Below are 27446 nucleotides of genomic sequence, written 5' to 3' on the forward strand. Positions count from 1 at the left end.
AAGAAGTCAAAGAAACTAATGAAGAATTCACAAGGTCAAAAAGATGATAAAAGTCAGATACCTAAAAGTATATGTGGAAAGTATCCAGAGTGCACTGTGAATGACAGATTTTAGGAAAAGATAGATTGTTAGGTAAAGAACCAAAGCAATGAGAGTACATAGCTACACAGACCAAAAAAAAAAAAAAAAAGTTTTTTTGCACATCTCCCCAGGTTTGACAGTGTAAGCAAGTAAAATATAATACGCAGCCAAAAACCCCTAGCTGGTTTCTGAGACTGTGTGCATTCCAAACACACTTCTATACTTCCATTCTTTGTAATGTCTCTTAAAAATTAAGTAACTAGCAGTTTCTGTATGAAGTTGTTATAGAGAATGAAAAGGCATCATTTCAAAATGTAGCTGAATATTTATTTGCAAAATTATCAGACTAAGACTTGACATTCCTTCTCAAAGTATACAGCATGATCTAATGTCATTTCTACCATAGCTTTGGTACAAAAGTGTTTTGAGGCACAAAGATTTAGAGCTATCAAAATTAACAATCTGGAGTTTTTCCAACTAAAGTAGTACACTTTTCTGAACATAATGTAGTTATATGCAAGATGCTAGGAAATGCTGTAATAAATCATTGCAGGCAATACTGACAGTCCTGAAAAGGGTCAGTTAAAAACCCAGATAATTTTTCTTTGAAACGAAAGAAAGAGGGCCTTCATGTGACCACTGAAATCCACAAAACTACAACTTATATATTACTAGAGACTTCGGTTCTGAAAGCCAGTTATTACAACATGTACATAAGTGTTTTGGGGAGTTAGAAGATAAATCTTTAACTATTGCCAATAATTACTGCAGTAGATTAATTTCATAGGAAATGAGGGGTGACATCTGGGAACTGGACCAAACCAATTCTCAAACACCCCACCTAACATGCTTGTACAAATATTTTTATGACATCAGGCAAATAAAAAAGAACTAGCTCATACAAGAACCAGGTAATGCAAAGAAAACCACTTTTTTATGGAGTGTTTTTTCGCTATAACACTTTATTAAATATTTTGCATTGCATCTATGCTTGATCATTTTCCAGTATCCAGCTAGGCAGAAACAGATAGCAAAGAAAAAAAATCATTTAAAAAAAGACTGTTGGGTTTTGGTTTTAGTTCACAGGCTGATGCTTAAACAACAAGTACAAGACTGTATGTCTTGGAGACAATAAAGTGTAGTTCACTGTCATATAAACTGGTAATTCAGTCTGGGATGCTGAGCTCCAGCTTACAGCACATGCACAATGAGCCATTGAATACGTTCTGCATCTTCCCACAAAGCCAGTGCAGTATTTCTCTAGATACTTCTGTAGTCGTCAGACTCCGTTTTCCAAAGGTGTTTATGAACTCTTATAACACTGATCAGGAGCTAGATTTATTCTCCTAACATTCAACTCTGTTGCAAAGGTTCTTGCCTTTTGATAGAAGAAGAGGGACATTTCCCGATCCACAAGGAAGTTATGGTAGATGATTGCAAGTCTTGTGTAAATCTTCAGCTGGGCTTTTTTATTGCCCAGGTCCATGGCAGCAGCAAGTGCCAAATGGTAATAGCCTGCTGCATCAAAGGGATCCTGAAACAAGAGACACAAAGATAGTACCCTCTATAGTACAACCGGTGTAAGAGGACATCCAAGCTCAGTTTATTAGCTATCAAACAAGAATAATACAGATCGCGAACTTCAGTAGGTTTTCCCACTTTACTATTTACATTCTAAAGGCATAAAACCAGAATGCAGTAAACCCTGATGTTATGAAGCATTGCTCAATGTAATGATTTTCTGTAGCAATTTTTGGTATTTCTTACCTTAAGGTCATAGAATATAATGTCTCCTAAGATCAAGTACACCTTGACGTAATACAGTGTTTCCTCCTCAAACTCCAGAGGAGAGGAACAGAGGGACAAGGCCTTCAAATAAAAGTGTTCAGCTAGTTCACAGTGACCCAAATGATGATGGATGGCAGCCAACCGATGGTAAGCTATTCTTTCATTTAGCTGATTTCCTAATGAGATAATGTATGAGTCAGGATAAAACCAAAGACACAAAGTAGTCAAATTGTTTCAAACCAGAATACATCTATACTATTTTTTGTTTACTTCTATATGGTATTTGCTGATCTTTTATTGAATAAGACTAATTTTGCTCAAGAGATACATGGCCAAAACCTGCCCTTTAAAAAAAACAACACAGAATTCCAGAATTTCCCAATGTAGGATTTGAAAGTGTCTGGGATTTTCTTATTAACCACATTAATATCTCATGTATAGATATACACACCCTGTGCATACTTACAAAGAATACTGATAGATTCTTTTGAAAGTATAGTAGTTACTGGGATTAAAGACTCCCTTGCCCCTCCCAGTACACACTTTACATCAAAAGTTATGACAAAAAGAGGATTTTGAGACTGATCAAAATGAACTCTCTGTACATGTATGGAGATGTGAGAGGGTTCTTAAAAGCAATTGAAAAGCTCAAAGAATAGTCATTTTGGAAACTAGCCCTATCATTTTTGACTACTTTTTCCTAGGTCAGTTCACCAACAAGGCTGTGAGCAAATCTGAAAGAAACATGACACTCAAAAGCCTCTTGGGACAATATTATTGATTAGTATTACAGCTTAGCTATGAGAAGAACACTCAGTTTGGACTTGGAATCCCAGGTTTAATTCCGTGTTCTACCAAAGGTTTTCCATATGACCTCAGAGTTAGGAGAGACAGTAATGAAGTTCTTCATTCTTGAATGGAAGCAAAAATAGCAGTGATAGTATCATTATGAAATCCTGGCAAGAAATCTAACTGAATTCAAAGGAAGAAAGCTTTTTAGAATTCTGTCTTATTTTGGAGATACCAGTGATACTTAGCTATAATTGAAATTGGTCTTACCTAAACTTACACTGAGCATAAGAGATGCTCTTGCATATTCCAGACTTTCCTCATAAGCCTTTAGATTCACCAGCAATTCCACCAGTTTGTTGCATAATCTGAGTTCGGCGTTTTTGTTGCCAGTCTTTACAGCAAGTGGGAGAGCCCGGTCCTGAAATGCATAAAAACAACATAGGTACTGCTGAACCCCAAGATGTGCACTGACAAGCTTCCATTTATGTCATGTCGAGCAATTTCTGGTTTTATTTTGCTCTTTGCATAAGGCATATCTTACACCCAGGAGTTGCAACAGGTGAAGTCTATTAATGCCATGACCAAGTACTCAGCTGCAATAGGTTATAAACTGTTTGCTGAGAGGATCAGCTTCTGGTTCAGCATTTGTAGAACACCTGCTGTGATGGGAGGGTACATAACTATCGATGCAGTAGAAAAACTGCACAAACCCTGTAGAAAGTCACTGCTTTCTCCTTTTCCCAAGTACCATTGAAAAATATGTCTCCGGCAGCTTCAAACAATTCCATTCCTAAATTTGGATCTCCTGTGTAAAGAGCAGCATCCTGAGCAACCTGAAAAGAAAAGAAGGAATGGGGTAAGAAAAAAAAATATCTTGGTTACTTCTTGGTTAAAAAAATCATGAATATTAGCAACTGAAAAAATGATCTTGTTAAGGCCTCTCATTATAAGATAGGAAAGGCTATATTTTACAAGGCCATGGTCTGTCTTTTTGGTACTCCAGTTTTGAGCAGGCCAGTGGCAGATACTGAAGGAGGAAACTGGGCACAGTGTTATGGTCTCCCTTTTTCTGGCAATAGTACCCTGCTGCCTTTGTCAGCACAGGACACTCTAAAAACCAATAGTGCCTTTGGTAGCTGCAACATATTAAATTTGAATTAAATTGCACTTATAGAAATAAATTCTAATTGCAAGTTAGAGACTGCTAACAGTGCAGATTTAAAAGCATCTGAAGTGAATTCTGTAAATAAATGCAGCTTCACTATCTTGTTTTTCTGAGATAAATATATGCCATGTTAGCAAAAAGGACTTCATGAAAGGCAGCATGCATCCTTCCCAGAGCAAGGATACCAGGATACTCAGTTACCGTTAAGGTAAGTAGTAATAGGAAAGGGGACTTGCAAACGAAGCAAGTTGAAGAATAGTTTGAGTTGCATTCAATTAATACAAGTCCAACTCTCTACTTAAGTACGAAGGCAGCAATCCTTTTCAGCCTTTTGGCTTCAGGCACCTAAGGACTCTACTGCATCACATTTTTAGAAGCTGTTTTACATGCAAGTTAAGAGGTGATGACTTGCACAAATTGCTGGCACAGTGGTCAGCCTCTTTGTGGGCAGATTCCTGCTTCAAGGCATTCCTTACAGAGAGGCACTGACCCTGCTCTAACTACCAGGTTCCAAACATGCACAGTATGGAATACACATGCATGTCCCTGGCTCACTCCTCCTCTCAGAGGAAATAAAGCAGATGGAGAAAGCCATCCCACATGCTGATTTGGCTTTTGTACCACCAGGTGACTGACTTGGGGGCTACCAGCTAAAATCATTTAGTAAAAGAGAAAGAAATAACAGGCCTATAACACAGTCCCTTCCTGGAAGCACATTTATTCAGGTTTCCAAGTATGCAAAATCTAACTTAATTGAGAGAAAAAAAGTCATTAAAGTAACCCCACATATTGTGTCTGAGTATATTTTAAACATGCATGTTTTTCCTATGTTTCCCTGCTTCTTTGCAGACTTTTTTTTTTTCCAAAACATCTTAACAACAGATGCGTGATTATTTTATTTAGAGATCATGTTTTGGTACAATTCACACACCAGCCAAGACTCAAATCTTACTATATCAGGTTCTGTATACATCCTGCACTACAAGACAGCACTGTCTCTTACAACAGAAGAGAAGTATTTTTAACTCCTTTACAAAAGCAAGAAACTAATTCCCCAGATACTTCAGTGAATGGCCAGAAGCCATCTAGACAGAGTCAGATCTGGGCTGCAGTGAAGCTCTGAGAAAGACTCCAGATCATCCAGTTTCAGCAGGCACAATGGCTAGATCCCAGTTTCAGGTCATCTTTCAGCCTGTGTTAGCACAGCAGTAGAAGCAGCAGCAGGTCCCAGTTGGTTGCGGTGGGTCCAAGCTGTGTGAGCCACATGGCTCCTGTCTCACTGTTGGCAAGGCAGCAGCCGCAGCTCCAGCTGGCTCCGTGCCATGCCGTGCACGGTCACAGAAAGAAAGCTTTAGATGCTTTGGAAACGCTTCCTGAGAAAGCTACTCTGTTTTCCTGGGGATCTGGCCCACAAGTCAGCATGCTAAAATGATTATTATCTCATCCACCAGCATGTAGCCTGCATATGTGGTTTAATTGCTGCGGTGCTGTAGAGCTGGTAGATGAAGAAATACACAGAATTTACAACAGAGCAGGCACTAAGAAAGGTCACTGCCCAAAATCTTTGCAGAGTCAAGTAAAGGATTAAAACAGCACCACCGGGAAATGCTGAGACTTTCAGCTGTGAAGCATTACATAAGTGGTGTTACTATATGTTCAGAACATCAGTTAGCAAAATCTCTGGCATCATTACATTGAATTACTTACTCTTACCATGCCACCTGCACCACGCTGACATGTGCGTGCCTGCAAGTAATGACAACATACCTGAATATAGAGATCCACAAGCTCATTCTGCCTTAGAACGTAATATATCTTTCCTGCCCGTAGCCAAGCATATGCCTCTTTCTCTTTTTTCTGGAGATCTATAAATATTCCAAGGCTTCTTTTGGTATATTCCAGAGCTGACCTGTAAGCCCTGAAACAGGGGAAAACTGCTAGTCACTGAGGGGTTCTTCAGAATTGGGAATGTTTTTCTTCATAATGGAAAAAAGCTTTGTGTTAATGTAAAAAAATAGTGTTTCCTCTGTTCAATGCACAATTATAAGTTCTCAGCTATAGTCCATTAGTAACTAGCAAATTTGGTCTTTTTTTTTTTTTCAATCTATGTTTCCTGTTAGATTGTTATCACATTATATTATTTCAGAACTGTTTATTTCAGATGTGTCTTTCTCCTACACCTCAGGCTAGTGACAGGTAGAAAAATCTTTCCTCATCTTTAGCTCTTTTTTTATTTATCATTATCTTTAATAATTATCATTTATGGCTTTTTCCCTGCAAACCTCAGAAAGAGGTTGTATCTGTAAATATTTTTGTGTAAATATCACCTAGGCCTCAGACTTAAGCACAACTCAAACTAATCAGCGTTTGTAGAACAGGGGGCAGACAAGACATGAGCAGTTCTAGAAGCACCTAAATTATCAGTTCACTGGGCAGTGTAATTTTCTTTAAGTATAAGGGCCCCGTGCTCTCAGAAGAACAGTCATACTTTTCATTCAAAAGACCTGTCAGATTGATTGAGCTTACGGGGCTTTACACCAGACGCAGAAGCCCTAGACTTCCTTATTAAATCCTTCTCTATCTGTCTTGCGATAGACTCCCATCACCTTTACCTGGTGCATTTTCCTCCAAGCACAAGACACAAACATATTAAAATACAGCATGAACCGTGCAGTTACAGTGACTCTTTACACAGTGCATCTTTAGAACAGCCTACTTACACCTCCAAAAAGATCTGAAAGAAATCTAGAAGTAATATGCTCCCCTGTCGAGACTTTAGTTCTGTCTCAACAAGGTATCTCATCTGAGGGGGAAAAAAAAAAGGTTTTTAGCACATCCTGATTCTTACATAAATTGAAGAGACCTGTCACTCCTTTTTACTCGTGAGGGGAAGTAAAGATCCACTGAACAAGCCTGACATTTCAGTCTTCTCTTCTTTGCTAACAAGCTGCTAACATGAGGAAAGGCAAGGTAGCTAAAGTAGTCCAACTCAGCTCAATTACTGAATGCCACTTCCATCCCTCCTTCGGGTTTTTTTGCTTTTACAGCAGACGTATACCAATCCATAACCCAGCACAGCAGCTGGAATGGATCAGGCTGTGTCCCCTGATGTGACCACAATAATTTACAACAGAAGCGGCGACACCAAGGACTTCACTGTTTTCATTACTTCATCATAGACACATATCCTTGGTACTTGGGACTGTTAACTCAAAGAATACTGTGGTCTAATATCATATTGAGTACACACTATTAATCCAGTAGTCTGCTAAGGTTATACAGTTTTGGGAGCCAGGCTTCTAGGCGAGGAACAGGGAGTTGGACTTGATGATCCTTACAGGTCCCTTCCAACTTGAGATATTCGATGATTCTGTGATAAATTCCATGCACTACATGCACAGAAAGCAGCAGCTTCTCCAGCTAGTGAAGTTCTGCAGATTCCAGGTAGTTTGAAATCTTAACCAACTCCTTTGTCTTCAGCCTTTCCAAAGGATTTTCACCAACTATCTCATTAAACAGCAGGGAACAAAACAAAATAAATTAGGTGACATATTAGGAAAGTTAGATGCTTGGACTGCATCCACTTACAGCTAAAAATAAGCATCTACTCTCTTTCCACAATTCAGGATATTTTTTCCATCCTTACTGAGGCATGCATGAAAATACCTGAACCTGAAGTGACTCCCTGCAGTGAGATGCAGTAAGGAAAAAAAAGAGCGAACATCAGCCAAAGATGCCTTAAAAAACACTTTAAAAATTGTCTGGAGAAAGCTGTATGTTTCCCCAACACCTGCTAGTTACTACAAATTGACTTGTGCAGCCTGTTTTTTCAATAAAGCAAAGCAAAAAAATTGGTATTCTGAAAGCAAGAACAGTATAGAAATTGCTGGAGACCGAGACTATGCAGTTCTGCACACAGGCTTTGTGCTTTTATAAGTTGAGGAAATGCTTTTTTTCCCCAGAAAGAGAAACACTTACATAGAGACAATTTGATGTTTGACCTGTTTGGAATACATCATTTGATTTCTAAAAAAATTGTATTGTAAAGCTATCACCGCAAACAAGTCACCTGCTAGCAATTATCCTAGAGCTACAGCAGTCATCAAGAGTTGCATAACCTAATACTTTTTAAACGTATTTACATAGATTTAGAAAATAATTTTGCTCTTGAAGTAGTGCTAATCCCTGCTGAACATCTTGTCTCCCCTGGGAGATGATTGTTACTTAAAAAAAAAGAACACAAGAGAATTCTCCACTAGCACTTGACCCTTTAATTCCAATAATATGTATTGGCAAAGCAGAGTGAAAAAAATTAGTCATATTTAGCTGTTGCAAAAATTGCGATCCTTTAGTATGACAGAAAAGTTACAATCAGAATAAAAGCAAAGTCATTCAGCATGTCTTACCTTTCTGTTCCTAAAGACAAATAGAGCTGACTAATAGTTTCCAAAATTTGTCCCTCCAGAACTTTGTTGGACATCTTTCTAGCTAAAGATAGTTGATATTCATTATAGATGACACACTGAGCCTCATTGGGAACAACTGTACTGTAGAACTGACACAGCAGTTTAATTGCTTGTAGTTGACCTAGGAGAATAGATTGGAAATACTAACATGAATCTCTGTTTTAAAAGGAGAGTTAAATTAGCTTTAAAATAATTCATTCTTACTATTTCACAAATTCAACACAGCCAACAAATAACAATATAAGAGTCATAACAAGAAGATTCCCCTGCCATGCCAGTTTCTTCACCCCCAAAGTTAACAAAGAGGTTAGTTCAAACTTGATCTCCAAAATAAAATAATAAAACAGTCATGTTACCTGCGTAAGCTGCCTTAATCATGCTAGCAAGGAAAATTAAATAATGCATGGGTCTTCTAAATACAACTATTTTGTGCAAAGGTAATCCAGATTACCAAGTCTGGTGCTGTTTATAACACCAATGATATCATAACTACTGTAAATGTTATTGAACAGAAATCTCTAGACTATTACTAATTATTTTTTTCTTAACATTTAACTTTATCATTTCTGACAAACCTGATTACCACCAGAAGAGCAAGCCAATATGTATTTATTTCTCCACCATTATGGGACAGAGCAAAGATTTCAATCACTTTGATATCTTTCACATAATTTGACATAAAATGTTGTTTAAGGAACAACTATAACATACCTAGGTACAACTATAATATACCTATATCACAAAAATTCCCAAACAGGGTACCTCTTGTAATTTTGAAAGGAAAATAAAACAACGTACTTACTTTCCAGATGACTTGTCTCCATTGCAACTAAAAAAGCCCATTCATAATAAAACCTTCCTTTTTCTCTCTGAGTTCCACGAACATAGTAACATCCCAACTGAAGGAGGACTTGGATAAAGTCTTGGCCGCAGTCCATACTTGGAAGTTTGGAGAATAGCTTCACTGCCCTGATATAATAATGTTCTGCCAGCTTGCTGGCTGCTGCATGCAGGCAGAGGGCCCCAAAATTAGCCAGGGCTATGGCTTGGTTATGGGTCATATCAGTCTCTTCTGAAAGACGCAGTGCTTTGTAGTAGCTCTCAGCAGCTTCTTTTGTATTGTTTGTTCTTTTCAAAGCAATAGCAAGCATGTTATAAGCGATGCCTAGTTGCTGAGGATTGCTCCATGAAGAGTCTACGACAGCATTTAAAATGCCTAAAGCCACATCATATTGCCCGTAAAGAATGTATAACCAAGCAAGTGAAACCAAATAGTTAATAGTTTCCTCTGGTCTAGCAGAAACATCAGTGTCCAGTGCCTTCATCATGAAAACAATGGCTTTTCCATACCGTTTGTGGTGACTGTACAGTTTTGCTAAGCTAAGATAGATAGTGCTGCATAGCCCTTGCTGTTCATTAGTAAGCACAGAGGAAAGTGCTTGTATGAGGTAAGGTGCAGTTTGGGATGGGAGTATTTGTCTAAATTTTCTCAGGCCATAGAGTTTGGGAGCATTTTTGATGACTAGATCAATCCTTTTCAAGGAATCCATCAAAGTATTAGAGCTCTGGGAAGAGGCAACCCTTATGCAACTTAACACAATGTGTGGCAAGCACTTTTCATTGTAGAACTCCGCTAGTTTGAAATAACAGCTGTTTGACAAGCTGTTTTGTAAACCCAAGTCATTAAGCAACAGTTGAAACCTTTCCAGGAATGGTAGTGCCTCTTCATGCTGTTTGCGTGCACTGTAATGTTTTGCCAGCAGAAAGCATGCCCTTGCCTCTGCACGTTTGTTCTGGCTCAAAATTGTCCTCTTCAGAGCGTACTTTAGGATATCTGACTCTAGGTCAGTGCTGCAAATGTAATTGGGAATTCCCACAAGAAGAGATGCAGCCTTGTCAAACACATGAGCACATTTTTCTTTGTTCTTCTGTGTCAAGTAGATGACCGTTAGATTTGCATAAAGAGCAATTACAAAGTATAAATCACTAAACCCTCCAGCTACTGCTCCTAATGATTCCTCAAAATACACCCGAGCTTGGGAAAACTTCAACTTTTTAACACTGAGCCTGCCTAAGAGAAAGCAGAGCCTTGCTAGTGCCCAGGACATACCTGCTTTCTTTGCTGCTTCCCTTGCTAATCTAAAAAAGCTAACCAGTTCTTCTTCTTCTGAAAAGCCATAAAACATGCTGCTGATAAATGTATAAGAGCAATCATACAGGTTTTTGAAGTTTCTGTCATACTCTTTCCTATTTAAGAAGAGTATCAATGACTCAAAGATGTCAGATGCTTGAACATCATCTTGACATATGTGGAAGCAATGTCCTTCAGGTGGAGGAAAGATTTCTGTATTTAGGGAGCTAACAGAATCCTTTCCTTCAGTAGTCAGCTCTTCTGCCTGGGTCACCTCCAAATTCTTGAAGTTCTTCAGGAATTCTTCTATCTTGCCATTCTTGATAGTGGATCCTGTGCTAGAATGTGAACATGGCATTTCTGAAATTCAAAAATAATACAGATCACAACTTCACGTGTGCATGCACACAAAGGTCTTTGACAGACCAACAAAAACATTTATGATTACAAGATGCTGTTAAGAAAACGTTATGGAAACATACTTCACTTTCTTAACAGTATGTCTAGGAGACAAGCCAAAGGTGGGGAAAGAGGGATCAAGAAGGATCAGGGAGGAACAAGTGTGAAAGAGTGGGGATAAATGGGACTTGCCACATGTAAGCAGGTTGCTGATCGGTACGCTTGTCTAGCCAGGTGCTGTGCCTCATCCAACACTAATCCAACTGAAGTCCAATGTTAATTTAAACTGGTTTGCGTCTGAGTGTATACTCAAAGAATATACATTGAGTGCGTATTCTCTGTTCTCACTGTGTGTATATAAGCGAGAGATCTGCCAATGAGTTACAATTCAGACTAGCTGGTAAGCAGAATGTCCAAATCTGGAAAGACCCAGAGTCTGAACTGGAGGCTGGATAAATGGCCCAAGGTCAGGGCATGGATGGACTTAAGCGTGTGCGTTGAGTAAGGGTATGCCTATGTCCTGATACAAAACTAAGGCAGGTTAGCCAGGGAGGACGCATAAGACTGAGCTATTTCAGTTGAAGTCTCACATGGGTGCTACAAGGGTGCCTGCAAAGGTCCTGTTCTCCTGTCCACTTACCTCTGTGTGGCCAGCCATGCCTGTGTAATAAAGATTTCTTCTTTCAATCAAATACCACCCCTGATTCTCTGCTGGCACAGATCAACTTTCTCAAAACTACCAAGTTTGTGGTCATTGATCTAAATTCTCCTAGAACTGACATTGTTGAATATCTTACAAATATAAAAAACAAGACAGACATGTCATCATTCCTTTAGTTCTCCCACTGTTACCCAGCCAAGGTGACAGGGCAGGGACCAGGGATGTAGTTTGCAGTCATAGTCAGTGCAAAGCTCACAGCTGCATATCAACAGGAGCATACTGAAGTTGCAGATTTAGAACTCATTTTCCTTAGAATCTCATTTCTGAAACTGTTCAGCAGAATCATAAACATAAAAATTGGTATTTAGAAAAATGTACTACAATGTAAGTAATGATAGTTACAGCTTAGCAACTAAATGCCAAAGGGAAATAATTCTGCATTCTCATCAAAATATATCCTTTGGGAAATATATTTATGGGATGAAGTTTTCTAGCAGATGGAAAATCTGCTGAAATTCAAAGTCAGCACTTGCCAGGTGCTCCATAAACAGTATTTTGCCCTGTTAAACAATGCGGGGGGGAGGAGAGGGCAGGGTGTATGTGTCACAGAAGTAAAAATAAGTCATACAGTTTGCAATTGGACAGCAAGGTCCAGGAAAGACATCCGATAACAGTAAAAATCCACAACAGCAAAACCTAGTGAAAAGAGGTTACTGCAAAACCTAGGAAAGCACACAATGAGGGAAGAAAGTTAGAATTTGAAGAGATATTAGAAAGTGAGAAGATGCCAAAGATACCAAAAAAGTCAGAAGTCTCATTAACTTTATGTAAAAATTGTATGTGTATGACTTATTACCATATTCATGAACTTTCTGAAATTCTGGTTCTTCTAATTGGTCTAAGAAAGAAAAAAAAAAAAGACATGTTAGTTATGGTATCTTAGTTCTTTTGCAGTTTTAAATATCCTAAAAAAGGCTATTTTTTAGGTTGGAATTCTTTGTGTCAGAAGAATTAGAAATCTCTTCTAAATTTCCAGGGTCTATCCAAGTCTGACACAAAGCTAACAGATACTAGGGACTTACCCTCCTGCTGATAACAATTCACTGCTTTCTACGTGGTTGTCATCATGCACCTACCACTGCTCACTAAGGCGGGGAGACATCTGCATACAGCAGTTAGAATTAAATCCAACCTGTTCTGCCTGAGGGATGCATCACTGCTGCATTAAAATACAAGTGGGCAGCATAGATACAATAAATCATTCCCTCATACCCCTGAAATGAGGTAACAAAAGCCCCTAAATGTTACTAAAACAAGTTTTAGCCTCAGTCCCAGGGTGGGGAATAATTACTTAGGGTAGTTTGTGTAGATCAGAGCATCAGACTTCTGTGCCCATTCCAATAGCATGCAGATGAAAAAACCCTGTATCTTTTCTTATCATTCTGTAGACATTACTACTATAGATCTAGTTTTACATGCTTAACATAGCACATCTGTAGAACATTTAACAGTTACTATTTTATTTAGAAAATATTTCTCAAGGTATTTCAATTGTCATGCTGCATTTTAGGATCGTATTCTGTCTTTCATACACTAGATGCAATATAAGTGGTACTGAGCATATGAAGAATATATGTAAAAGCAGAGGTTCACAGAACTACATCTATTTAAGCTGATGGAAAGCTACTTTACTAGCCTTTAAGAATGACATCTCACTAACTGTTTACTTCTGGATCTCCCTTCTTTAAATGCTTTCCTGACTTTGGTGGACAAATGCCACAGATGTTTACAATAGTTGTAACTTAATGCTCCGAATATCTAATTGGGGAAATGCTCATAAATAAATACTTCCCATTAGGTTGATGTAGATGGAAGGAATCAAAAACACTCAGATCACACAATAAAACATCAAGTGAATATTGAAAACGCTTGCTCTAGGTAAGTCAAGTTATGTTGATCAAACATGCAGCTTAAGAGAAAAAAAAACTGGTAAAGACGGTACTATTAGCTGCGGAAGATGTGAAAAGAAGGTGGCACTTTTAAAGATTAGGGAGGAGATGAGATGCGGTGAAAAATGTTTAACAGGCCAAAATAGCAGTATGACCATTAAGCCCATGAGATTGTTTTAGTAACAAATAGAGGTCTGAGCTTTTTTTCCCAGGCTTTTTATTTGAGCGAAGAAGGTGAGATGTGGTGTCATTTTGTACATTGACATGAGTTGCATTTCGCAATTTGGGTCTGACATGCCTTAGTTATTGCTCATACACACAGTTTAATTGGCAGAATTAAATCAATGCACCCGAGTCTAACCTACCCACTGGCTCCTTTCAAATTGAAGCCTACAGGCCTGTCTCTTAGGATGCCACTAATGGAGATAAAACTTTGTTAGGTATTTGACAAGCATATGCATTGCCACAGAACAGCCTGTGGTAGGATAAGGAAATGATGTTCCTGTTCAGTTCAGCAAGACAATTATATTACACTGGCTGACACTAAATCTGTAAAGGTGAAATCCCAATTATCCCAATTAGTTTACATAAAGAATGAGTGCTTAGAGAAATAGCAGCTGTATCAGAGTTGTTAAAAGTATATTTTTTTCTTTGTATGAATAGATTTTGCTTGATTTAACTTTCAAAGGTATAGAAGAATAGCAAAGTGGTGTATGTTTGCATTATATGTCAATAATTATTATGCTACCTTTCCTAAGAAGAATGAAAAGCCAGCAGTATTTGGGTGAACATACTGCCTTTTATAATGCAGCACTTGACATTTGAAGACTTTTTCAGCTCAATAACAGTTTTTAAAACCCTGCTGTTTAATTCACTCAAAAAAAAAAAAAAAAAGGACAAAAGATTTGTAAATGCTCTGCTGGGAAAAGTCTTGCATAAGCAGGAAAGTAGCAAAGATGATATAAAGGATTTTTACATGCCGTATCTATGGTCAGACTGAATACCAATATATTTCTAAGTAGATGTAAAAGCTGGAATGTCATTGAAATAGAAAAAACCAATCAGTTATAACAGGGATATAGGAACTGCACAGGTATCTTATGCGGCAAAAAGGAGTACAACTCATACTTACCTATTTGATACACAGAGCAGACATCTGTGATGGAGGTTTGTTTCAACAAATGTATCACTTCTCCCAAATTTTTTTCTTTTGAAAAAAAAGATAGCTCTTCTGCTTCAAGAAAATCCAGGTCCTGTGGTCTAATAAAGAAAGAAGCACCTTTAAAGCAGATTTGGCTTGAGGAGCTCACTGCATCATCCAAAGTTGAGCTGGTTAGAGAAACCAATACTAACTTTACATTTTAAGTCCTACTGCGTTCAAAATTAATAACAGTCATATTTATAAAAAGCATACAAACTGATTATAACTACGCTTGCAGCTAACAGTTTCTGCCATATCAAAGTTTTATGCCTATCTGTCATGGTATAGCTTTTTATGAGAGAATTTATTAGAAGCACAAATCTTTAAGGACATTATGGTATTGATTTTCTAATATAAGATTAAAGGTAAACATCAAATGAACCTGCAAACAACATTTAAGAACTTAAGAACATGTTTCAGCATGCAAACAGTCCAGACATTAATAGGAGCAGCTTATTTACATGGTGCCAATGCATGCTGAAATGCACACTTTTTACAGGTTTCTGTCTGCATTTTGAGCAATTATTTGTAAAAGGCTCATTTGAAGCAAGTTAAGGGCTGTAATTAAGAGTACTAGAACTTGGGTGCTTTACCATAGATCTTGACAGACCAGCAAAAATAGAATCTTCCATAAGAGTAAAGCTTCTTGGATCTTGCAAGCTATAGATTAGAGACTGAACTACGTATAAAAACCTACAGCAAACCCTTCACTCAGTAAGAAACTTGGGTACAGGTTGATAACATTTTCCAACGTTTAAGCAGACTTCATATTCCATTTTTTATATTTGTTTTGATTGATACACACTATGACAACTCATTTAAAAAAAGACTCCCACAAATCCCCCAAACCAAACAAAACTGAGTTTAACATCTAGTATTTCAAAGCTTAAGAGACAAAATCTTTTTTTATTTTGGCATTAAATACACATAACTTACTCATTTCTAGATAAGTCCAGTTTAACATGACTTGTCTTTACAAAACCTATTTGGCCAGTAAACACATGTCTTCCAAGAAACCATTCCATGCATTCAATGAAGTAGCCGAGGATCTCAATTTTGTCCCCTTCCTGGAAACTAATCTCTTCCAAGACAATACTTTCATAATTCATCACAGCTAGACAGGATCCCATTGCTATGTAATAAGGAGATAATGTTTGCAGATACAGTAATTTAACAATACAAATACACTTAATAGAATAGCAACTCAGCAGAACATATTTAGCAAAAGCCATTCCTGGAATTCATGAGTTGCACATCTGATGCAGCAAGATTCAAACCATCCAAATCAACCAGTTTGGTTTGAGCAATTAGAATTGTAAATAACAGCATAAAACTCCATTTCCCAGCCATTAGAAAGGAAAGTAAAATATTTTCAAAATCTTAGCAGATTTCATCACGAGGTAACACAAAGAAGTGTTTTAAGTCCCTACTTTTCCCTCTTAATACTGGACTCTGAACTTGGCCCAGAGTAAAAACCTTTGAACCAACAAAATCCTTATTGGAGAAACATAGTTATAGACCATTCAATGCAGTATTAAAACCAAACAACCAACAAGTAGAAAACAAGCAGTATTTTCTCTCTAACCTCAGACCACCTGTACAAGTTTTATTTCTCTGGCAGTATATGTGTGAAAGATCCACAATAATTACATTGGTGCATTTTCTTCTGTTTTAAATTGTATGATAAAAATCTACAGAGGCATCCTCAAATAAATTCTTCTTTGCTACTTTGTGTACCTACTTAATACAATATTTAGGACAAAATATGGAGATCTACAACTTCAGATTTTATCTCAACTTAGACCTGTCTAGCCATTTGTTTTGTAAAATCCTTTTGTCATAAGCATTGCTAATTTTACTGCAATATAATTTTTAAAGCTGTTTTCCCATCCTAATACAATGGAGAAAAATATTGAACCTTTCAGAGTCTGTCCTAATGAAAATGTGGAATAAGTTTTGGTTTGGTTTTTTTTTTTTTTTTAATGCTGACCCACAGCTGGAGTTTCTTACCAATATTCTTGATGGATTTAGATTGAGTTTTGTGTGCAAGATCAATAGGATTAGAATACATTCTAAGAAACCATCTGAAAGTAGAAAAAGAAACTAAAGTTAGTTTACAAAAGGCTATACTAAATGTTGCAACAATAACACTGATATTTTAAATCCATTTGGAAACAGATGCACCCCTCCCGCAACTATCTTTCCATTTCAGTACTATCTGTACTCTTCAGACACAGCTACATTTTGAGTAATATTAGTAGTAAAAGAAGCACTGCTTTGGTCAAACAAACCTGAGAAAGTCATGCTATTTCTCCCTGCCCAAGGTCAATAGAAAAATTCCAGATTTTTAACTACCAAGAGCATTAAATATGAAAAGATTTTCTGGTGATTCCTGAAGTAAATCCATTGATAAGTTCATTGTTACAAATTTGGCTTTATAGCCATTATGAGCTTGGGCACGAACTTGAAGCAAACTGCATTAAGGAGGTGGATGGCTCCTGTCAATTGTGTTGAGTGAAAAAACTGCTAGCCCGTTATCATCCACACTTCCAAGCATCCCACCTGTTACCATCCATATTTCAAGGCATCCTGAAAAATGAAAAATCTCACTTTATATTATTCTAGAAATTTTAATAGATTTTATTTCAAACTAAGGGAAAAAAAAACCCACAGCACCTAATTCACAAGATGGGAAACCATCTTTAAATGCTGCTCTGCAGGCATCTGGATTAACTTCAGTTGTGTGGAAGGAAATAGAGCATTTATTCTCAGTGTTAATGGAAGAGGGATGTTCCATAATAAGCTACTAATGAGAGACACCTATGTCTAAGCAGACATGAGTATATATGAAACAAATGCACATGAAATAGGTAGCTAGAGTCAGGTACCTACTGATGAAAAGGGATCAATGGCTCCGGACAATCATTAGACTGCACAGTCTTGTCACCATCCACAGATCCACCTATTACATCTTCAGTAAAAGCCCCAGGCTCAAAATAAGTGTTTGTTTCATTGTCTGTAGCCACTATCTTTCTTATCAGATAGTTAGGACCTAAAACAAAAAATGGCCCTAGAAAGAAAGCAGTGGAGCAGATGTTATTTTATGTAATGTTTTAGTGTCATACAGGCTTTGAAACTGGCTTCAAAAGCATCAGTAACATTCAATTAGAGATTGAAAATCTGAGATTTCACAAGAATTTTCTTTCTGGTTGTTCAGATATTCACACTTTTCTGTCTAGTTTCCCTTTCACTAAAAAAGTAAAATGCAGAGTGAGGTGTTTGATGAAGTGTAGAACACTTCTGCTAGACATTTTGCACGTTCCTATTGCAGTAATCAATGATCCACCTAGCACATCATTCTGTCTCTGATGGTGGCAGCAGCTGATGCTGTTTAGGAGAAGCACATGAGCCTGGCAACTACCTGTAATTCCTCTCCTATACATCTCCAGGATCTGCAATAATATTAAGCAAGTTGGAATGTACATCCCTGCCTAATCCTTTTGGGATCCATTTTAGACCATTTGCGCATGAATTTCTCTAATCCCTCCATGATCCTACTGAAACCAATCTGTGTTTGTTCCTTTCTCTTCTCTTTCTGGTGCATTTCAAGTGAATAGATTTAAATTTTAACTTCATTAAGTATTTGAATAGGTCTTAGTATTTGCTTTTAGGATTTTAAATAAAGATGCTTCCCTAAATTTAGCCTTAGCATGTACAGTCTTCCTTACCTTCCTGTACTAGCAGGCTTCTGTACATCAAATTTAATGATTTTTCATTTATACAGACTTCAATGCCTGTTTCTTCCTCCTCTTGAGAGCAGAGCCAGAAAGATTGATCTAGAAATAAGTTCTCCATGCAATGATTTATAAAACCTAGGGGAAAAAAAAACCAATTTGTTTTCTTTGCAGTTTTATGGTATTATACAAGAAAATAACCTTTCAGAAAGTCAGATACTGGGGTAGACATTCACATAACTCCACGATTGCTAACCCACAATGTGTAATTAATTTTACTACATAGTGTTGGCAAAATTACATCCATTAAGTCACATGCATTACAGCTACTTTTAATGCTTAGCTCTCACAAACTACACCTAAAAGGTGCACAACATTTCTATGCCTAATCCTGATGAAAATGCTTCTCCTGATGAAGACTTTGTCTTCCCCTTACAAGGGTTCTCCATAGTTTAGCTATATTTGAACGGTTTGTAGTCTGAGAGGTAATCACTACCAAGCTTTGAGCAACGGGTGCTTAGCACCACCTAGTAACAGATGACTAGAAATAGTCTAAAAAAAATAATCTCTTTATAAATTTCTGTGGCCCAATTCAGCTGTGCTGTATTGTGCCTGGGTATCAGGTTCCTGGAATTTCTTTGGGACAGGGATGATGCTGCATACCACAGTCAAGTAAATCACAAGAGGGTAGTGCTTTATCTTGGAAACTGGGACTCCTTACATTAGGACTTAGGGTTTTCAAAGCTATAGAATAGTTGCAGGGAGATCTGGATTGATGTATCATAATCAGCATGGTATAGATAGTAGATGGTTAAAGGGTCAACTATTAATACCTTAGCAAATTCTATGTGCAAAAATTTATGAAGAGGAAAGGTGGGCAGATTAGCAATAAGGGTGCTACTCTGCTATTTGGAAGACGCTAAAATCAATTCCCTGCTAGCCACAGCCTTGCCTAAGAAGAAACTTCATCTTCTTGTGCTTTCTGTGCAAAATTGGATTGAAACGGGGTTGTTTTTTTTTTTCTAGTTATCTAAGGAGCATTTTAAAATACAAAATAGCAAATAAATAGCAAACCTGAAATTAAAAATAAAATTCATTATTTTAAATTGGTCTGATGGAAATGGGCAAATTCAATAGTAATGCACCCAAGCTCTATGTACACAGAAGAAAAAACTCAGGTGAACAAAATGGAGACCAAGATCCAATTCAAATGCTACTCTTCAAAAAAGACATGTGAAGTTACAGGATATTAAAAATGGAACTCAAATCAATGGCATCATATTGTTACAGAAGACATGCTCAGATTCAGAAACAGAACTGAAGCATGCAGAGCATATGAAGCAATCTTTGTTTTGCTTGATATTTCCTCTGAAGCCTCAGCAACTCTGTCCAGTTTGCCCACTACTACTTGGGAAAGATGTGGAACAACTATAAGAGTCTAGTAGGAAGCATGATCTAGAAAATACACTCTGAGGAAGGACTATAGGAATTTGGGTTGATTTTCCTAGTGAAAACAACACTGAGTGGAAGTGCGGGTTAAAAGTCCCCAAACAGGCATTAGCATGGAACAAAAAGAGGAGTAACCTCTCAACATCTTTATAGTAAGCAGAAAAAGCTGTAAAAGCATTTAAGTTGTAGCACAGGTTAGACTGCACGATAGAAGCACCTGGATTGGAATAGACTGCTTAGAAAGAAGATATGATCTGATTCTGGAGTATCTGACTTAAGACATCTGCCAGGAACAATAGCTGTTATCTGCTTTGGGAGGCTGGAGGGGTCTCTCCAGCCCTATCACTAGTACCCAGTTCAGGAACATTACTTACTGCTATTAGGAGTTAATACAAAGAATCTCAAAATCCTGTTCAACAAGTTCCCAGTCAATCAGGAATTGTGTGCAGAGGAATACAAAAAAGCATATCAAACTGTTATATGGTGAAACAGCTTTACCCAGTGAGTGGTAGGTTAGGAACTTCCATATTTCTTCAAAAGTTTTAAATGTCACCACTATTAGATCTTGATCACTATGAATAGACAGCAGTCTGGCAGAGAGCTCCTAAAAAAATTCAAAACCAGTATTTTAATTACAATTACACTAGACTCATGCACAATTTCTCACTAGATACCATTTTGGCATAAGTGTTATGTAATAAGGATAAAAAAAATCATCCAGGTTTTTATGTACGAGATACCTGTTCTTTAACACATACCTACAGTATACAGTGAGACAAGATTTAATCTGTTTTCTCACCAATTGTACCAACATTTCCAGTGAGGTTAATTTACAGAGGAATTAAGACCTCGTTGTAAATGATAATGATGTGTTTTACAAGGAACTTCAGAAATACTGAGGAGGAACTACATAAACCTTCAAACAAGTGAAAGAAATATACATTGTGATGTGTCTGGTTGCACTTCAGTTAGCATGAAAACTGGGCTAAGTGATGCTGGTTACTGCCTTTCAGGGAAATACTTTTCTCAAATTGCCACAGTTCTTTGTATCTGAACCAGTATCTCAGAGAATAACTGATGTCCCAGTACTGTACCCTTGCTCCCATCACATCAAAGTTGAAATGCACTTAAGGACTGATCAAGAAACTGAATCTAACTCGGGGGGGTAGGGGAGGGGAGTTATCCCTCAAACATTTTCTGTAATCTGAGCAAGATGGAGCTGATCCACTGTTTTTATGACTGTTAAATCACGATTTTAAAAGATCTCTGGATTAATTCTGTTTAACTTCTGTATTTTCAATTCACACAACGTGAACAGACTAAAACAGTGTTTCCTTTTTGAAAAGAAGTCCAACTTAAGGCTCTTCCAACAGGCAGGCCTCATCACTGCTTTGATCTTCTGCATGCCCCTTTCTACACTAGATTAAATATTAATGAGAGCCTGAAATCTATTAATAAATTGCTAACACATGCTAAAATATCTCAGCCTCAAGGGCTTTATGCACTGCTGAATATCAAAACAACATTCTAAGGAAACTTATCATTATAAATCTTGCTTCCTTCAAAGTCCTTTTCCCGGTCTGTTTCTAATAAGGCCACAAATCTAGTCTATTTGTATGCTATTTTCCTTCTCCTCCCGAAACCTTCTCCCTTTCTCCATCTCCCCCTAAACAAAAGCCAGAGTAGAGCAGCAGGAGCACAGACTGTTTTCACAGCCACAAAAATCAGCAGGCTACTGATAGAGACTTCACAAGGCATGAAAGGAAAACCATGTAGAAACACATGCATCCGAGACAGTCATAAAGCCATAACTAATTAAGATTTCAGTGTTTGGCTTGCTAGTAAAGGAGGCTGGAACTCATGGCTCAGACAAAAAAGGGACACCAGAGGTCAAAGAGTACCATCCTGCTTTTTCATCAAGAGGAAAGAGGAAAATTTTAATTCTATTTGTAGCAAATCTCACTGGTTGAAGAGGACAGGTTTCCTATATACAAACAAAATAAAGACAGTAATAAAAATATGCCAACCCTTTTGTGTGCTATTTAAAGCCATAGCCACCTAGCCCTAGGAAGTCCAATATTTATACTATGCTCCTTCAGACTTCCTCCTTGGCTTAGCGGTGGGCTTCCCGGTAACCTACATGCCAAATGACTCCAAGTGACTGCAAACTGAAGTGAAGAGGCAGTATGAGGGCAAATTAAAAAAAAAAAAAGAAATCAGAAAACCATTATTTCCTTTGATGTAAATCAAAACAATGTATTTAAACCAAAAATCTTCAATGCCTTATTTAGCTGGATTTATTTCACATCAATTTGGCGTTCCAGTGTTTTTCAACAGTTCAGTATTTCTAATGTCTCTACATGGTTTTGGGCCATGGGAAACTCTGGTCATTCAAATTCAAGCATACAGCATGTAGATGGAAATGGGACCCAAAGATCTCCCAGATTAATTCTGTAGCACAGAGTGTATTTGCTGAATAAATTAATCAATTCCCAAGCAATTGACTTACACTGAAAACTGCCATCACCTCCCTGCTGTCATTTTCCAGAAGACGGAGCTGCCCTCTGAGCTGTCTTTGGAGTATGGGATCAGGACATCCACTCTTTCGTCTCATCATCGTTAACTTCAAGGAGATATCTGGAGAAGGATATCCATTTACAGTGCTACAAGTTTTGTGAATCAGCTTTGGAGAACCAGAAAATCCCTCAAAAATGACAGAATCCACATTAAGAACTATTTTTTTTTTTCCACCTTCAGAGACAGACACACAGAAAACGGATCTTCTGCATGTTTCTTTTTCATTTTTATTGTCCAGTAGAGATAGTAGCCTCGCATGAAACAAGATTTTTTTCAGTTGCATAGTAAAGGCTCCAGCTATACAAAGGAGAGTGATGTGAGTGTCTGCAGAAATTTTGGGAGACAACTGACACACTTGGAGATGGAGAAGAGAGAAGAGGAAAAAGCAAGCAGATTGGTAATTTGTCTAATTAGACAGCTCTACGGACATTGAGAACATGCCCAGATTTCCAAACGTCCCATGCATATTTTAAAAAAATCAAGGAAAACAGATACTGGAATAAAAAAAAATAGATAGTTCAGCATGCTGCAACAACTCTGTATGCTAATCTTAAATTCATGGTTATCTGACATGTCATCCCCACTACTTCAGACGGCTTCTACAAATTGAATATTGAAAAAGCCATTTTTCAATAAGCTGGTTGAGCAGCACCAACTACGATAAATGGTCCAACAGCTCACTTACATGATTTCCCCAGCACACCTCAAGGCAGCTAGATACTTGTTCCCAGATCTTGACCTCTGTTTGCGAGAAGCTGTTACTACAGCTAAGGGTAGTTTCAGCCAGCTTCTCTTAGATAAAGAGGCTCTTTGATAAAGCTGCTTTCATTTTGCACATCAGTTAATTTAACTCAATAACAGTAAATCATATTCATAGGTTTTCAGATACCCAGATGGGCACATATAAGCCAATAATACCCCCTCAGGAAGCATTCCATTTGTAAGTATGCAAACAGGTCACGCTTCTAGCAACAAATGGGATTGTTGTACATCCTAAAAATATTCCAGCTCCTCCAAGTTTCACCTTTTAATCAGGGAAAATAGATATTTTTCAAATTCTAGTCTAATATGCTGCATCTTAATCTGTTTTCAGAGGGGTTCCTATGTATGTGTCCGGGAGTTTTATGAAGACTTGAGTCTAAATTACTCATTACTTTACGGTCAAGAAGGGTGGCTCAGAAATATAAAGTAGTGTTACTGAATTACAAGACTTCCCTGTTGAAGCTGTGGTCATATAGTCAATTGCTAGTACAACGAACAGAGACTAGAGTCTTTGAATATTACTCAGATCACTGTTCGGCAACAGTATTGCTGACCTTTTCATTTTACCTGAAGCCATAAACCATACTGGCACAAACAAAGACCTACTTAAAAATTTACATTTTCGTTTTGCATAATCAAACTGCCTCCAAGTTAAATTGTGTTTCTACAGTTACATATTTATGTCTTATATAAAGTTAATATTCCTGAAATAGTAATTACAGTGAATTAAAAGTGAAATATGGCTGCCAAAAGAACAATTAATAATGCCTTATGGAATGAAACATAGTCCAAAAACCTATGGTACTCTTCCTGTCTGCTTCTGTGAGCTCTGATCCATACCCCCAGTTAAGAAGAACCCAAATTCTGTACGGAGTGAGACAAACTGGTACATAAGCACACATAATTTATCTGCAAATAACTGTATGCCTGGGGGAGACTGTCTACCACTGATGTGATTTGTCAGGTCAAGCCAGAAAGCAGAGTGCACACCAGTTGGTTTTTTGATGGTTATTTCTCTTCCTCCACAAGCAAGCGAAGGGAAATGTGACTAGACCCTCAATGCATAGAGCAGGCTGGGAGCCCTCCAGAAGGGAAGTCTGCTCTACCTAGTTACAGAAGAAATGCACTCAATCACAGCTTCATTGAAAATACAGCATTAAAAAAAATAAGACTTGGAAAGGCCACAAATTTAAAAAAAATAAGACATTTGAAGAACTGAAATCCATACATAAAATAGGCAATGAACTTATTTGCTTTTCTTTTTTTTTTATTAGCCCTTACAATATAGCCCATAAATTGTTTCTGGCTTTTATAGCAGTTAATGAGTTACTTCTCTCTTTTTATGAGAAATTCTCAACAAATCTTATGTAGAAGTTGGACACTTTACAGGTGCCATGAAGTATGTTATGAAGTCACAGGGGTGACGACTGCAAATGTTGTTGATATAGTTGTCTCAAAGAAAAAAAAAACAAACAACAGTAAGCAATAAGAAAAGCATTACATTTAAAAGATATTATGGAATAAAATGTCTTACCCGTTGGAAAATTCTCTGCTTGACTGGGAAGGGTCCTTGAACTGACATTAGTGCATTTTTCACTTAGAGAACACTCTATTATGATAAATGAAACGAATGGTTAAGTGCATTTTCTAAGTCCATATAAATCATGCTGAAAAAAAACCCACCAAAACCCCACACTTTCAAACAGTTTGATGCATTACATAATTACTAATAGAAAATAACTATATTTTTTCCTTCCTACTATATAATTGCCAAAACCACAAAAAGTATCTGAAGATCATTTCCCCTACTGAGGAGGAAGTTAAACTTTGATTTCATCATTTTGATATGAAGCTTCAAAATGAGGGAGAATTGGTGGGCGTATAACCTCTCAGGAAGCTGAAGTCCCATTCAGGAGGGAGCTAGAGTCCAACTTCATTTTCTCTTCCCTTGCACCTATACTAAAAAGCAGCCTCCACTGAAGCTTCAGTGGTATAAACTGGCAGGATATGACTGCCTTCTATCAATTCGTACATGGAGAGAAATAATCCTTCTCTCTCTTTTTTTTTTTTTTAAACAAGATTAATACTTGAGAGGGGGTAATGTAAAAACAAGTTATTTGAAGTTTTCGGAAAATAATAAAAAATAAGTATACTTTATGTTAATAATAATCTGTTTTTTTCTTTTTTTGGCCCATATTTCTTCCAGTCCTTCTGGAAATTATAGATTTTCTGCTAAGAGACACCCACTCCAACCAATTTCATTTTCTCAAGGTTCCCTTGGCAAAAATCAGTAAAGAAAAGGCTTGATATTTCTAAGAACAAAAGTGGGATAAATAGTTCTTTGAATTTTAAAAGAAAACTTCTGAGGCAATTTTCATGTATCCTACGACATTTTTCCTCTGCAGCTCTTCCTTTTAAAAAAATTGTAATCTAGTAGGACATGGTAATTTCCAGTCTTATGCATCTTCCCTCAAGTGCATCCATTAATGTTATGTGAACAAAGTCACACAAATAAATAAAAATACATAAACACAGAATTTCCCTACTTCAGAAAAAAAGCAGTAAGCAGTAAAAACATCATCTTTAAGGCCAATTATTAGACTGTACTAGCGTTAGAAATCTCAGTTCTCAAGCGCTTTGGGCTTTGTTAGATTTTGGTTGGCTGTTTGGCAGGGGTAGAGGGGGGTGTTTGAGGTTTATTTATTTCTTTTTTAATCTGGACTCAATTATATTTGTTTTAAAATTGAAATTTGGCAGTCAGTTCACAGCAGTGTAGCCTGAGTATTGAAGGAATATCATAAATTTAAGTTCTCCACAACTTTGGGATCAGACTTAGTTCTAGTTCTGCTTTTTCTGGTTTTAGTCACAAGTACAAAAAGCAATTGTGAAAACTCTGACAACATGTTATCACTTTGATCATCATTTAATAGTTGATAAGGGTAATTAATTAGCAGATATTTTTGGTATGTGAATTTGCCATTACTATTTCAATAGTACAAGATATGGACTTTCCTTGAAAGGCATTTATTGACACATTAATATCTAGAGGATAACATTTGATTTGAGAACTAAACCTAATTTCTGTGGCTTTTAGGAAAAAGCAAAACCAATGAGCAAGCATTTTATTACTCATGGGAGTTTAATTATCAATAATGGTCTGCTATTAAATTTGAGCAATAGCATAAGAGTTACTATAAATACATTTTAAACATTGATACTGTTTAAAGTCCTATAATTAGATTTAAAGACTTAACGTGAACTCTGTGCCCCATTCCTAATTAATGGGGTGACTTGCATACTTCTTGGCAAGCCGAAGAGAAACTTTATCCTGCCCTAGGATGTTTCTACCTGATATTCTTTGATGTCAGCAGAGTTGCAGTTGTGATCAGAATGACATTGTCTCTCTAAGCCGTAGGACATACAATTTAAAATGAAATCATTTTTCCATGGTTGCTTGAAGTATTTTCACATTCAGAAAGTTCTCAGGCCTATATAAAGCAGGAGTCTGGACACTGGTTTTGAAAGACATCCACCTCTGCCACTGCACCATTCCAGCCAAAGAGTGTTTGACTTGCGTGTTCTTACTGCATGAAGTAAGTTTTCATTTGCAGAAAAATAAAGATAGCACTACATCTTAGATTTCCTTTTTTCAGCAAAAGAATTTTTTATTAAAACAGAAACATGCAGTCTAACTCATCTTTGCTTCTGAATCTTAGATATTATACCAAGAAGTGCTAGACAAAGTATTTATATTTCAGTATTCTGGCTCCTGGGTTCTGATAATTTTCATCTCAGCTTATCTTAACTAATAGGTAATTCATTTGTCTGCTTTTCAACAAATTCAGTGAATTTCAATACAGATCCTTTAATAGTCCAATCCATGCAGCATTGCCATGGAGGAAATATACCTGTTTATTTTGTTACATTTAACAGTTGTAGATGTATTTTTAAAGAAAGCTCAGCTGAAAAACATGTGACAGTTCTCGGCTTGGGCACAGCAAGCAATCTTTAAAGAACACAGTAATTTAAACACAAAGAAAAGTGAAGAGCAGAGCGACCAGGCTGTATTGGTCAAGGTCTTACCCATATGTTCTTGCAATGAGTCCATCCCATCTCCATCCCTGACAGTGCTGATGGCAGCATTGGCCTCTGCATGTTTCCAGTCAGACCTCCACTTTCCCCACTCCGTTTCTTTCCCCTCCAAGTTCCTGCCTTGCTTCCCCTCTTGACCAGGAATGACGGCATCAGTGCTGAGCACGGACGTGCTGCCTATCGCTGCCGAACTCTCCAT

General features: G+C 37.3%; 1 protein-coding gene across 1 annotated transcript; it reads right to left on the minus strand.

The window, feature by feature from the left end:
• Positions 1 to 1158: 1158 nt before the first annotated feature.
• Positions 1159 to 27446, minus strand: SH3TC1 (SH3 domain and tetratricopeptide repeats 1). Its single transcript, XM_009890524.1, has 17 exons — positions 27239 to 27446; positions 24690 to 24764; positions 22326 to 22453; positions 20315 to 20420; positions 18362 to 18505; positions 17526 to 17703; positions 16644 to 16717; positions 15570 to 15765; positions 14565 to 14692; positions 12340 to 12381; positions 9095 to 10783; positions 8233 to 8413; positions 5594 to 5744; positions 3372 to 3494; positions 2929 to 3079; positions 1849 to 2045; positions 1159 to 1615 (listed from the first exon to the last, which is right to left on the minus strand). Exons 1-17 carry the CDS (start codon positions 27444 to 27446, stop codon positions 1385 to 1387), a joined length of 4002 nt encoding a protein of 1333 aa, XP_009888826.1. The 3' UTR covers positions 1159 to 1384.

Source organism: Charadrius vociferus, unplaced genomic scaffold (assembly GCF_000708025.1).
Source record: "Charadrius vociferus isolate BGI_N301 unplaced genomic scaffold, ASM70802v2 scaffold88, whole genome shotgun sequence".
Taxonomy (NCBI): Eukaryota; Metazoa; Chordata; class Aves; order Charadriiformes; family Charadriidae; genus Charadrius; species Charadrius vociferus.

Excerpts from the sequence above, each read along its gene's own strand:
- SH3TC1 (XM_009890524.1), bottom strand. The coding sequence starts at position 27,446 with ATGGAGAGTTCGGCAGCGATAGGCAGCACGTCCGTGCTCAGCACTGAT. Across the intron at positions 14,693-15,569 it reads CTGGACTTATCTAGAAATGA|ACCACAGGACCTGGATTTTC; the intron begins GTAAGTTATGTG and ends TTTCTTTATTAG. Across the intron at positions 8,414-9,094 it reads GGAGACAAGTCATCTGGAAA|GTCAACTACAAGCAATTAAA; the intron begins GTAAGTACGTTG and ends CTATTCTCCTAG.